General features: G+C 33.4%; 2 protein-coding genes across 3 annotated transcripts; one reads left to right on the forward strand and one right to left on the reverse strand.

The window, feature by feature from the left end:
• Positions 1-277: 277 nt before the first annotated feature.
• Positions 278-2,564, forward strand: bonsai (28S ribosomal protein S15, mitochondrial). The gene is made up of 5 exons (XM_013312077.1): positions 278-539; positions 831-964; positions 1,523-1,596; positions 1,669-1,790; positions 2,204-2,564. Exons 1-5 carry the CDS (start codon positions 352-354, stop codon positions 2,511-2,513), a joined length of 828 nt encoding a protein of 275 aa, XP_013167531.1. The 5' UTR covers positions 278-351; the 3' UTR covers positions 2,514-2,564.
• A 589-nt stretch (positions 2,565-3,153) lies between these two features.
• Positions 3,154-7,591, reverse strand: Dlish (Dachs ligand with SH3s). Of its 2 annotated transcripts, none has more exons than XM_013312006.1 (7): positions 7,397-7,591; positions 6,714-6,907; positions 6,200-6,387; positions 5,442-5,608; positions 4,885-4,983; positions 4,271-4,431; positions 3,154-3,807 (listed from the first exon to the last, which is right to left on the reverse strand). In XM_013312006.1, exons 1-7 carry the CDS (start codon positions 7,443-7,445, stop codon positions 3,643-3,645), a joined length of 1,023 nt encoding a protein of 340 aa, XP_013167460.1. In that variant the 5' UTR covers positions 7,446-7,591; the 3' UTR covers positions 3,154-3,642. The 2 variants fall into 2 exon arrangements, with proteins under 2 accessions (XP_013167460.1, XP_013167461.1); XM_013312007.1 differs by lacking the exon at positions 7,397-7,591 and adding an exon at positions 7,226-7,329.
• Between the last annotated feature and the right edge of the window lie 5,875 nt (positions 7,592-13,466).

Genomic DNA, 13,466 nt, shown 5'->3' on the forward strand with positions numbered 1-13,466 from the left:
TTTTGAATACAAACAGCTGCATGTTTGACGTTGAAATATTACTTTGACTTACATTACAATATATTAGAACTTCCCCTGAAACCTTTAAACTCTATTCAGCAAAATCAACTTGCTTTGATGCCTCAATGTAAGGTAGACAGGCAAGCCTGAATTTAAATTTTTGGAATCATTTACACCTGTATAAAATGCTTCAGCCCAAAGATGATAAAAACTTAACATAAAGCTCTTTGGTATTATGTCATTTTGACATTGATAATTTTGTCAATGTCAAAATAGAATGAACATTGGTGGTGGAACTAAAAAAATTTCTTTGCGATTGTTATTACAACTAAAACTTAAATTATTACTAAAATGCTTCGACGTTTAACTCCATTGATAATCCAATCGCGCACAATTAAACACACCGTTGATATAAAATGGGTACGACCGGAATACATTCCGGCTTACAAAGCCGAGAGGTCTGGTGACTTGGAAGCCCTTCCTCCTATTCCTGAAACGGCTTTAGGGCAAGCTTACGCTTTAAGTGAAGAAATTAAAGAGTAAGTACTCTGAGTTTTTATTGAAATATTGTTAAGGATGAATTGCCTAACCATAACCTCATTCAATTTATTATTATATTCATAAGTTTATCTTTCATACATCCATTGGAGTATCATAGTATCATTCAAAATATAATCACGCAACCGTACTTTATAATCCACACTAATTAAGAATTAATTAGAATCCAGTCTTGTACAAACTAAAGTTACTATATATATATATATAGTATATATATACATGTGTTTTATTTGTTAAAAGCCCTACGGAAACACGTTTAATATAATTTTCAGTGCACCGGAAGCGGTTAAAAAAATATTTTCAGTTGGTCATCTTGGAAAGAAGGAATACAATATATTGGTGAAATCACATTTCATATCTAAAGTGAGAAGACATCAATATGATGAGAGTACTGCTGAAACTAGAAGTTTGTATACAATTATGTTAACATTTAAAAACATATTAACATCTTAAAACTGCTTCTTTAGTTCCAAAATATATGTTAGTCTTAGTTTAAATAAAAGGATCAGAATTAAAGAAAGGATGGAAAGTGGAAGTGGACTTTTTGGATGAGATGATGGATGGTGTTCAGGCCAAACAAGTATTTGGTGTAATGGTTTAATTAGCGAAATACAGAGTTGCAAAGTAGACAAATTAATCGTTGCGCGTATGCATCGGCGGTCGAAAGCAGAAGTCCAAGTGACGTTTCGGGCCACCGCACGTCGGTTCGCACCTATAGTGGTGTTGCCCGCACGTCAGGCGCGAACACATGGGAAGCGAAAATATTTTCTTTCTGTGCATCCTCTCCTCCGTCGATTAAAGGCAATTGCGTATGTCATGAGCAACGGTCACTTCGCTATTTCAGTGATTTTAGGTGGCCGCTCGCTCGTTTGCCACTTTATAATAAAAAAAAACATACACATATCAATGATTATCCATGTAGTAAGTCTGGTACAAAATATAAGAGGTTTACTCTTTATTTCAGTTGCGAGATTGACTGGACATATAAGATGTTTACAGGATACAATGGAAAATGATCCAAAAAATGTTATTGCCAAAGTAAGTACGCTAAAAACATGTACTATATTTAAATTGTTATGATTACTGTTTTCCTTGATTTTTTATTCACAGAAAACAGTTCAGGAGCTAATTGATAAGAGAAAAAAACTGTTGAAGTTCCTTAGGCAATATGATTACAAGAAGTTTGAATGGTTGCTGGAAAAACTTAACATTGAATACAAAGCACATCCAGAGTAAGTCTTAAAATTTTTGTTAAATGTCATAAGTTCTTGTTAAACATCATAGGTGTAATTTTTAATTTTTCCAAAATTTCAAAAATTGTGGTGTTTCCCTGCTCTTCTGAGCATTTGTTTTTTTTTAATGTAAACTAGTTGTCTCCCCCGCGATTCCGTCCGTGCGGAGTTAAAAAAATGGAATTAAAATCTATAAGTAGCCTATTTGTTCCTCCAGACTTGGTCTATGCCAAATTTCGAGGGAATCGGTGCAGCTGTTCTGGAGATACTTTTAAAATAACATCCATCCATCTAAACATTCGCATTTATAATATTAGTAAGATAAGATTAGGAAGATTTAATTTTTTTCTTCATTTCCAATCATCAACCTATAGAACTTTTTCACTGGACTTATCATACTTTTATTGCTCTAGTACCTACAATAAGTTATCAAGAAAGGAATCTTTAAGAAAATTAACAGAGATGCATTGTGACAACATTAAGAACAAGAAGCTTGACGACTATAGAACATTATTGGAGAGTCAACAAGGACCTTTTCTAACTGAAAAATTGGAAGCATTAAAGTTTATACGAAGTGAACAAATTGATTTGCAACTACCCATCACTGTTACGGAACAGGATATAAAGAAAGTTGAGGAGCAGCTGAAGGAATGGACGATAAAGGATGAAATCAAACAACAGGCTAAGAAAAAGAAGAGAAATATACTGTTAGAAACCGAATAAATAATGTAACAAACTTATTTAGTCTTAGTTAATAAAAATTTGTTAAAATTCTTTTTTTTTCTATTATATTTACTGTTAGGAAGAAAAACCGACACTGTGCTGCTGTACTAGCACAACACTAGCCTTACCAAATATTGACGTTTATGTCCCTCACTGACTTGGTAACGAAACCGCGCCATTCACGCCAAATGATTGTAACTAATAATGTCTAAAACTATTTACAAATATGCCTAATCATAGGGTGAAGTACCATAGAAAAGGCAAATTTTACACTTATTGCCATTCTCAACTACTTCCATTAAGGAAGGGATGTGAAGGAAAAGGATTTAGAAAGGGAGTAGATTGACAGCAAAGGTAAATATTTATTTTTATCGTCCTTTGGTAATACCATTTTGAATCAGATTGATTGAATGTTAATAAATGAAAAAGAAAATATGATTTCGAAGTATTTATTAAAAAACTACACATATTTAACAATAAGTCAAGTTAAAAAATACAGCATGATATTAAAATCAGTCGAAATTTGGACGGATATAATTTGCAAAATAGAGTTCATCGGATATTAAAATTTTGAGTTATACTCTTAATGCTAGGGAAGACTTTAGAAACATGATTGATAAACCTTAAAATTAAAAAATTATTTTTTTACAACATAAAGCATTGGTCCCATACATTGTTAAATGTCAGGAGTTCTATTAGCAAAATATTGTTCAAAAAATTTTTATAACCTAAAAACATTTTCACAAACTTAAACTAATGGAATGAATGGAATTATCACACAATTGAAGTTTATTTAATCTTCGCATCTCTTATTTTATTATGTCTACAACATAACCTCTATGATAATGGCAAGTATTATAAACTTTTCCACTGAAATTCAGTAAAACTGTGATTGTATTTTAATATACACTAATAAGCCCCGTGTGACCAACTCTGAACTCTTTTTGTGCTACAACGGAGACTGTTATCAACTTAAACACATCAGAGCTTCCGAGTATCTAACCATTGATTTCTGCGACCAATATTTCTGTATAAACATATTGTTCTTTCATGTTTGACAAAACAGAGATAACAATATTTTTTTAAAGTGGATTTTGGTCCCAGAAAGCCACTACTGTTTGTTATCATTTCACAGTGACGTAGTATGGGGTGCGCGGGCGTATGCGGTAGGTATGAAGCCGGAGCGACGTGACTTAGGTGCGTGAGCCCACAGCCAGCCCTCCACAGTCTGTTGCGTCAGATCCGCGTACACCCACTCGCCGCGCTTCACCGACAAATCGTCGGGAGCTTGCGCCTGTAACAAAACTCTACTTGAACCTGCCTATTCCCACCGATCCTTATAAATTGACTAGCTGTCGATTTATAAAGCTGCGACTCCGTCCGCGCGAAATGAAAAAAAAAATTAATAAGCCTATGTGTTCTTCCAGACTTTGCTCTATATGTATACCAAATTTCATCGAGATCCGTTCAGCCGGTCCGGACCTTCCAACAAACAAACATCCATCAATCCATCCATCTAAACATTCGCATTTATAATATTAGTATGAAGTATGACAGGTAATTTCTTGGAAATGACAGCTTTTGTATAGTACCGTGCTAAACGCGTCTGGTTAAATCTCTGACAATTATATTAATATCTCTTATTAGTTCGAATCCTCGCCACCGCTATCAACCGCAACTGTCAGCGACAAAATGACGAAAGTCAAATAGACACAAAACACAACACTATAGCATGTCTATCTACAATTCTTACTTACCTTATAGTCGTACAACATGACTAGTTCAGTTCCGTGATAACGTCCTTCAGTATCCTGTGTTGTGTTGTTGAGAGATGTGTTTGACAACAAGTTATTTGACATCATTGTATTTGTATTCGTTGTTGGTGAATGTACGGGCTGATTATTCTCTTGTTGTGTTGCTGAAAATATAAAAAAGTTAATCATTGAAATTTAGTTTAAACCAATGGTTATATAATTGCGGTCAAAACAGTATATTAGTTCCCAAAAACTAGATCTTGTATGCAACATCCAATATTTTTTAGATTTTTTAAAATAAAAAACTAGCAGTTGCCCGCTACTTAGTCACTGCGTAATTGAAAATACTTGTTATTCTGTGTGTGTGTTCTTCTAGACTATGTTCTATATGTACACTAAATTTCATTGAGATCCGTTCAGCTGTCCTGGAGATAACTTAAAACAAACATCCATCCGTCAATCTAGCTAAACATTTGCATTTATAATATTAGTAAGCTGTCACCCAGGAATCTTCCCAACAATGAAAGAACTTTTATAATCTGTTCTGTAGTTTCGGAGCCTATTCAATGGAAACAATCCAATATTTTCTTTTTATAACATTAGTATAGACAACTAACCTTGACTAACAGCTGGATACACAAATCCTGAAGGTATAAAGCCTTCCTGACCGTCACTCCTCACAATCCAATACCAGTCTGGATCTTCTCTGTTTAAAACTGTTGAAAATATACCATGAAATTCCACTACAGAACTACAAAAATAGAGACCATGGAAACCCAAGCTTACATTATAACAATGTTTAATTCTAAATCTAAATAAATATTAAAAAGTTAAATAAAAAACCACGATTTTAATAAGTCAATAGCCATTTCATTTAAAAATAATTAGAGTGAGAGCGTCGTTGGGTCAGGATTTAAGCACTTGACTTGCAGGTCCTGGGTTCGGATTTCACCATGTAATAATGTATTTTCGTTTTCATGCACATTTATCAGACGTTCTTACGGTGACGGAAAACATCGTGATGCAACCTGCACATATCTGCCAAGAAATTCAAAGATATGTATATAGTCAACCCGCACTGGGCCAGAGTATGACCTAGTCACAACTGACGTACGGTAGGCTCCAAGCCCCTCAGTGAGGATGTTAGTGAGCTGATGATAATAATATAACTAACCTGTAACAAATTCTCCTCTCTCCACATCAACATCATTCTCATCTCGTGCTGTGAATGTGTACAACACTACATATCGTCCGGACGGGTCCTTACTGAAGGGACATGCTTCCCCCTCGCTTCCCAACTCTGAATGACCATCATTTGTTGCACCATCTGATAGAGATAGTCTGAAAAAATAGTATATGTTTTTTTTTATAATACAGATTGACAAACGAGAGAGCAGTCACCTGAAATTTTAAAGTGGCCACCATCCAGATTGTAATAAGTTAAAGTATCACACATGACCATGTAAAGTACAAATATATTTCATAATAGCAGTTCATTCATTTCTTAGCAAGAAACCTATGTAAGCGAAAGTTATTGTCCACTCCCGACGGACGACTTCTACAAGCGAGAAATATATGGCAGTCCTTTGGACTCTCACTTTTGTTTGTATAATTTTCTAGCAGTTTTGAGATAAACAGTTTACTTCTGTAGATTTCTTATAACATTCTGATTTACAGGGTGAAATATGAGATGTATCATTTGTTTACAACTTTTATATTTTAGTAACTATTGCCCGCAACTCCTTCTAATTAAAAAGCTTAACAAATACCCTACATGTTCTTCCAGACTATGTTCTAAATCTGTACCAAATTTCATAGAGTGCCGGAGATACCTTCAAACAAACATCCATCCATTCAAACATTCGCATTTATAATATTAGTAAGATTACAATTTACTGTAGATATGTAAAACATAGTTTAATAATGACTTACTGAGACACATCTCTATGGGCTAAATCAGTCGGTGACCTGCTCCTCGGCAACTTCTTTTTCAAATCATGATGTTCACACGGAGCACAATATGAATGTGGAATAAATCCTTCACGGCGAGATTCCGCAACTATTACATACACCCAATCATTTTCACGATACAATACATTTACTATTTGGCCACGCTTCACCTGAAATATTTAAAGATAATTTTCCTTGCTATATACACTTTTAAGCAATTAATTACATTTTACTAAAAACTTAAAGAATATAATATTATGGTATTTTTTTTTTAATTTTAAATTGTATTAAAAGTTTACCTGACGGAATTCAATGCAAATCTTACATATAAGAGACAATTACAATCACACATTCAAAAATAAATAGATTCAGAATTAATTAAGTAATCCTACTACATAAGATGTAACATAAAAAGCATGTTTTTATATTAGTATTTAGATAAAAAGTGAATTCTATCTATGAAATATATTTTACATAGTAATCAAATATTACAAACCTCTAATTCATCATCAACACATGGTGCAAAGTCATGTAGCACCACCATTTTGGAATCGGGGCTGAGTCCATGTTCTTTCTCTATACCAACTCTCACTAAAGTTTCAATACTAGCGGATCCTGTGATCCTGCCCATGCCAGGACTCAGACCGGAGCCAGGTCTTGATAATTCTTTGTCAGAATCCCCACTATTTGCTGTTGAATAATTAGTTAAAGATTATTGTTGTGTTGCATGATGTGTTGAATTTGAATTCAAGAAAAAAAAAGAATTGTGTCTTAATTTTGGCTTTAAGAAAGTAATATAGTATGTAGTAAGTCCTGAGATAAATTCTATTTTGAATTTCGTTTAACATAGTAAAATAAGCATTGTAAGGTTATTTATTCCTTTAATGACATTGTACAAGACCTGTGCAAATTGTAAATAATTCTACAATGTTATGAAATATTTGTAATTCGTCTTGATTATATTGTAAATATAAATCAATTATTAGGAACGAATTAGTTAGTAAGAACAATTAACGCTAAAATTGTTTCGAAAACTTTCCCACGGTGATGGTTATCCAGACGTACAGGTTCTTGTAAAACGAGATGAATTTACTAGTTTTCTATATTTATATTTATGTATAGAAAGTTTGAGGTCATTGACTTGCAAAGTTTTTCCAGTGACAGCTTTTCAATACTTACATTTTTTCTTCTTACCCCTTCGAATTCTAACCGGACACAGGAATGCCATATTTTTCTTTTTTCTCACATAACTTTTGAATTATAAAATCACCCTTATAAGTCGAATTCTTTGTGCAAATTCACAATACAAAGCGATATACGGTATGCACTCATATGTCAAACTGGTTAGTCAAAAACTTTTTGAAAGCTCTGAGACCACAGATTGCAAATACATCCATATACGCACAATGTATTTTAACTATTTTAAGTGTGTATTCAATGTACGGATATGTATAAAATTATTAAAATATACAATTATTTAAGGGTAATGATTCAATGCTATTTTTAAATTACAATTTTTATACAGTCCCAAATCAGAATCCTTAGATAAAAAGACATCCTTATGTTCTATGGAAACCCTATAATTTTGGCGGAAAATTCAAAAGTGGATGTAAAAAAATTGTTAAAGTAACTGTTGACCGTTACTTCATCATTATATAAAAAAGTGTTTATTTTGTCACTGGGTTATTAGACATACAAAGAATTGATCTGATAGGAGCTGTACATTTTTTCGGGATATTAATCTGTGTAAAATTTTATCCATCCGAAATGGCTGAACATGAACTATGGAATAATGTTCAATTTGAAGTAAAGTGTAAAATAAAGTGAAGAGGAGTGTGTAGCAGGGCGTAGAGTGTGAAGTAAAATATGAAAATCATATATGAGTTTAAGCTAAGTTTTAACTGCAGTTTGAAAAGATATCTGAAGTGAGATAAAGACTTAGCCATAGACCATAAAAATGACACCATAACAATTTGTTGTATAGAAAATATTGAACGAGTTAAAAAAAATCAACTTTTACAGTAAGTATTTATAATATTGGCATTTGAAACTACGTCCTATATTATACCAAGTAATAATTCTTAGTAAAATTAAAAAAAAACATGTTCATGAAATAAAGAATAGAGGAAAATAAATGATTTATTGGGCATAAGTATTTACTCCTTATGTATAAGAGCGAATAAATTTCAGTACGAATAGCTAAAATAAAGCTGTTCAAATTCATTAACAATCAGTTAATTGGTGGTGGTATAAATTATTAGGAAGATGAGAACAAATTCATCTGATGATTATTCGACAAAGCATTTAATTCAAACCATTACGGAGTCTGTTATTGTTTGCTATTGAAATGAATATTCTCGACCAAAACTTTCCTATGACCTTTACGACCTTTACATCAAACGATCATTTCCATCTTTATTGTGCTATAAACGTTGTTTTACTTAAGGTAATATTATACACTCTTTTACTTTTGATTTTGACCCTTATTGTTATTGTACTCCGCAATCTTACTGATATAAAACTTTCGCATGTTAGTAAGATTTTATTCGAAGAAATGTAATTATTTTTATAATATAAGCGTACGTGTTTCTCCTTTATTCTTTTCAATATTGCCTATCCGACCGATACTTTATGGGCTTTGTCAACGGCGAGGGAAACCGTTCAATCATTCCGTAATTTTATTCTTATATATTCCCACATTTTTTTGTGTCGTATCAAAGAATATACGAGTTTGTAAACAATATGGGTTTCAACTGTCACTGATATATATAGAATTTTTCATTTTACTTATCATTTGGATGGATCATCATCGTTTGGATGGATGGATAGATGAATGGATGTTTGTTTGAAGGTATCTCCAGAACGACTCTAGGGATCTTAATGAGATTTAGCACAGATGTGGATCATCCTTGGCGGCACCAGCGGCGGAGGGCGATAAATCCCGAACCTGCACGGTGTTGTCTTTGAGGAGCGCCTACGGGGGCAGCGCCCTGAAGGGCCTTATTCTCAGGCTGGTCAGATGGACATCGCGGTGGCAAGTTAACACGATCCCGTAGCGTCCCAAATTGTGGCTATGAGGGAACAGAGGGGTTTAGTGGGTATGCTCCCATTCGGGGAGAGAATCCCACATAACTACCGTGCCTTCCCCGAGGCATGGAGTATGCCTAAAGCATTCCCCTCTGAAAAAAATGATGTGGATCATAGTCTGGAAGAACACGTGGGCTACTAATTAAGTTTTTTTTTTTAATTCCGCGCAACGGAGTTGTGGGCGACAGCTATTTTCTTCTTAAATTAACGAGAGATAAAGTTGCCCCATACTTTAATGTCTAGTAATTATGTTGTTAAATAATTAGCCCGTCTTACTTTTCTCTGATTGTTAAATGATATTGCGTTGTTAAGTTTGAGAGTAATTTTATTCTTGTTAGCGTGAATACTTTGTTGTGTTATATAAATTTATTCGAATTTGTACAAAATAATTTTGTTTCAATTGTAAAATGCTACGTACGTAAGCTTTTCAATACCATGGATATGTATGTATTAGTTTTATCGACTTGCAAATATTTGTTATCGCCCGCGTCTTCGTTCGCGCGGAATTAAAAAAGAACTTAATTAGTAGCATATGTTCATCCAGGCTATGTGCTCCATGTACGCCTAATTTCAGCGATATCCATGCAGCCGTTTCGGAGATACCTTCCAAGATACATCCATACATCCAAATATTCGCATTTAGAAAATTAGTTAGACTACTTGTACTTACATTTAGATATAATAAAAATCCGTTTCGATATATAATTCCAATTTGTGTCAACTGATATTTGGAGTTTGTCCCATTATATCCCATTTCTAAATTCCGTACAGAAACAAAGCGTAATTGGACCCAAAACTTTGGTACAGTGATGTCCGGTTTGTTTTCAATTTGGCTTAACGATGTTCGTTAAAACCACACTGTAATTTCCTGATAGATATTATATAGATTAGGGTTCCAGAACAAACAAAAAGAAGTACGGATTTCTGCTTGAAACTCCGTAGTAACGAAACATCCCAATAAACTCCAACTGTACTGAAAACTTTAACTAAATTGTAAACTGAAATACAGAACAGTTCCGATTTTGTATTTGAGACGTATGTTGTTTTAATGAACAAAATAGCTAGTTTAAATAATGTATTGTGGTTGCCACTGCTTCTTGTTTAAACCAAATTATTCGAGTTACAGGTTTGACTTAGATGTCTCCGGGTCAAATGGTATGAAACAAGTCCCTCCTTATTATTCCTCTCTGGTATTCGGATGTTGTTTTATTCAAAGTTTGTAGCTATACTGCTACAGCCAGTTGGGTTTAAACTAGTTGTCATCCGCGACTTCTTCCGCGCGGAATTACGAAAAACTTAATTGGTAGCCTAAGTATTCTTCCAGGCCCTGTTCTACACGTATACCAAATTCCACACAACCGTTTTGGAGGTACCCTTTTATAAACATCCATCTATTTAAACATTTGCATTTATATTATTAGTAGGATACACCTTGAAAAGCCATCAACGTAAAACAGCCGACAACGACATCGAAGCAGCTTTCAATAGCAAACGCTTCATCGCGTCATTCAAATGTCCGCCTCAGTTGGCATTTAGGACGCCCTAATTCATTAGTTTGTTTTGCTGAACATTGTATTTGGATTATTATTTAGTTTTATTTTTCTTATTGTAAAAGGTGCCAAATTAATTCGTAAATTACGTTTTGATTTACGTACGGTTAATACATTTAATGACCTGAATAGTTTGATTTAGGGTAAAATTAACTATAAGACATGATTATTGTATTTTTAAGTATGAATATTAAATTTGAAATTGTATCTTAATTCCGTCTATACTCCAGAGTGTCATAATTTATTTGAAATTCGAGCGAAAAATTAAAAAAAATTCAAGGAAGACGATTAAATTTAATAATATTTTACATTTCTTTTACACCGGGAAGTATTTTATTGAGTCTCGTCTGATTCAATGAACCGCGACAATTTGATTAGCTTCGCAGATGTCGTAATAAAGTTATCATTTTCTAGTGTTCCTTCCTATAATACTAGAAAACGGACTTTTTTATTAAAGAATAAATCTAACGTTATAAAACTACTAGCTGTCGCCCCCGACTCCATTCGCGCGGGAAAAAAACATAATTAGTTACCTATGTGTTCTTCCAGATTATATTCTACATGTATGCCAAATTTCATCAAATTCCGTTTAGCCGTTCTGAAGATACCTTCAAAGCTACATCCATCAATCCATTAAGACATTCGCATTTATAATATTAGTAAGATTTACGTTTTTAAAGTAAAATACGCAAACCCTTACGTCTTATAATTTTTAATATAAAATTTATTATGACGTAACATTAATAAAAAACAATACTTTCCTCTTGCAATAGCCTTAAGCAATACATCAAAAAATCCTTTATCTACAAAAGCGATGTAAGAATCTCTTTCAGTTAGACAGTTTATTAAAATGTTGTTTGCGAAGTCCCTTCGTAAAGTAAGAATATAAACTGTAATTTAGCGCTACAAAATAAATACTTACTAGAAATTTTCCTAAAAAATAAATATAAATTTTTATGAATAGTTTTTAATCTTACTTCTTACTAATATTATAAATGCGAATGTTTAGATGGATGGATGTTTGTTTGAAGGTATCTCCGGAACAGCTGTATGGATCTTAATGAAATTTGGCATACATATGGAACATAGTCTGGAAGAACACATAGAGAACTTATATATTTTTTAATTCCACGCGGACGGAGTCGCGGGCCACAACTAGTAAATATATAAGTCAGAAAACAAAAATAATAATTAATATACGTAATAAAGTTTATGTAAGATATCAAAACGCATGTATTTGCTGTACTTAATTGTTAATTATTCGGATGATTGCTGACGTCACTAATACGTAGCTACATTGCTACGACCTAGAGCCCTCAATATCTTGCTCGTAGTACGCAGTACTATTTTGTGTACGAAATGTCTAATTAGGTTATCAAACATTAAAAGGTACAGAAATACGAACATTGTGTGGTTTTAAGTCAGTGGAAGTTGGATATAAATCGCTCTCGGCGTTTCCCACACATTTGAATAGGTTTCTTTGTTTAGTATTTTGGTTAGAAAAATAAATTGAGATTAACAAAGAAAAATACGATAATAAAGGAAAACACGCTGGCCAATAAACCCCAAGATATTGTTGTGAAACAATAACGAAAGTTCATTGAAAGTCTTGACGCGAAAAGTGTTCTTTTATTTCTGATATTTAATTAGCCAAGATATTTCCGATAAATATTGTCTATGAGTTGTTTCCTTCATATAAATAGTACTTAAGATATTGTTCCTACAATAAAAAAAAAATTATATAGTTATTTCACTGTAACGTGCAAATAAAAATACTTAATTTTGAGCTCAATATTTATATCTGTGTTATAAATTTCCATAAAAAATTGTCTAATGGGAGACGGATCGAATCAACGGAACGAATCGGGTACGGAGTGCAAAATGTGAGGCTTTTTATTTAATTTATTTAGAGTTAATTATATCCATTATTTGTTAATGTAATATTAAAATGTCTTCCCAAACGTGGTTGTCTTTGTATTCATCTAGAGGCTTTTAGCTGTTACTGGCCAATGTTTATAAAATTAGAATAATATTTATGAATATTTTAAACGCGCCTTCTGGGAAGGGTTTAAATCGACCTTGGCTTTTCAAACGAAAGCGGACGTTTCTTGGAATTTTTCCACGTCAACAGTTTCTTTCTATCTACACAAACGGTGATTAAAATATGACCATCTCCGTGAGATTTTTTTTAGCAACAAATGGACTATAGTTTTATCTAAATTAGTTTCCGAGATCAAAATTTCTGTATCAACACAACATATTGTCATCCCTATGGTTAAACTGTTAAACGAGGTTTTTGGTCTCAGTAAGCCACGGTTCGATACTTCACAGTTCTCCACCAATTAAGGTTGGCTCAGCGAACATTTGCCGTTGTTGTGCAATTTTTGTCGAAAATCATAAAGTATTACTTGATAACAATTAATTTTTATAATTTATAAATTTTATAGGTACACCACTTCAAGTGAACGTTCAAGGTGGGGTCCTTAAAGTACAAGCGGCCCTGAGAAGTGAGTCCAAAGGACATAGCTGGGCGTTTGGGGCGACCGCTGCGGAGTTTTAGTCGGTGCGTGGCCGACATTATCACCCTTGTCCCCGCAAGGGTGGTGCTTAAG

Source organism: Papilio xuthus, unplaced genomic scaffold, assembly GCF_000836235.2.
Source record: "Papilio xuthus unplaced genomic scaffold, Pxut_1.1 DF827679.1, whole genome shotgun sequence".
Lineage (NCBI taxonomy): Eukaryota > Metazoa > Arthropoda > Insecta > Lepidoptera > Papilionidae > Papilio > Papilio xuthus.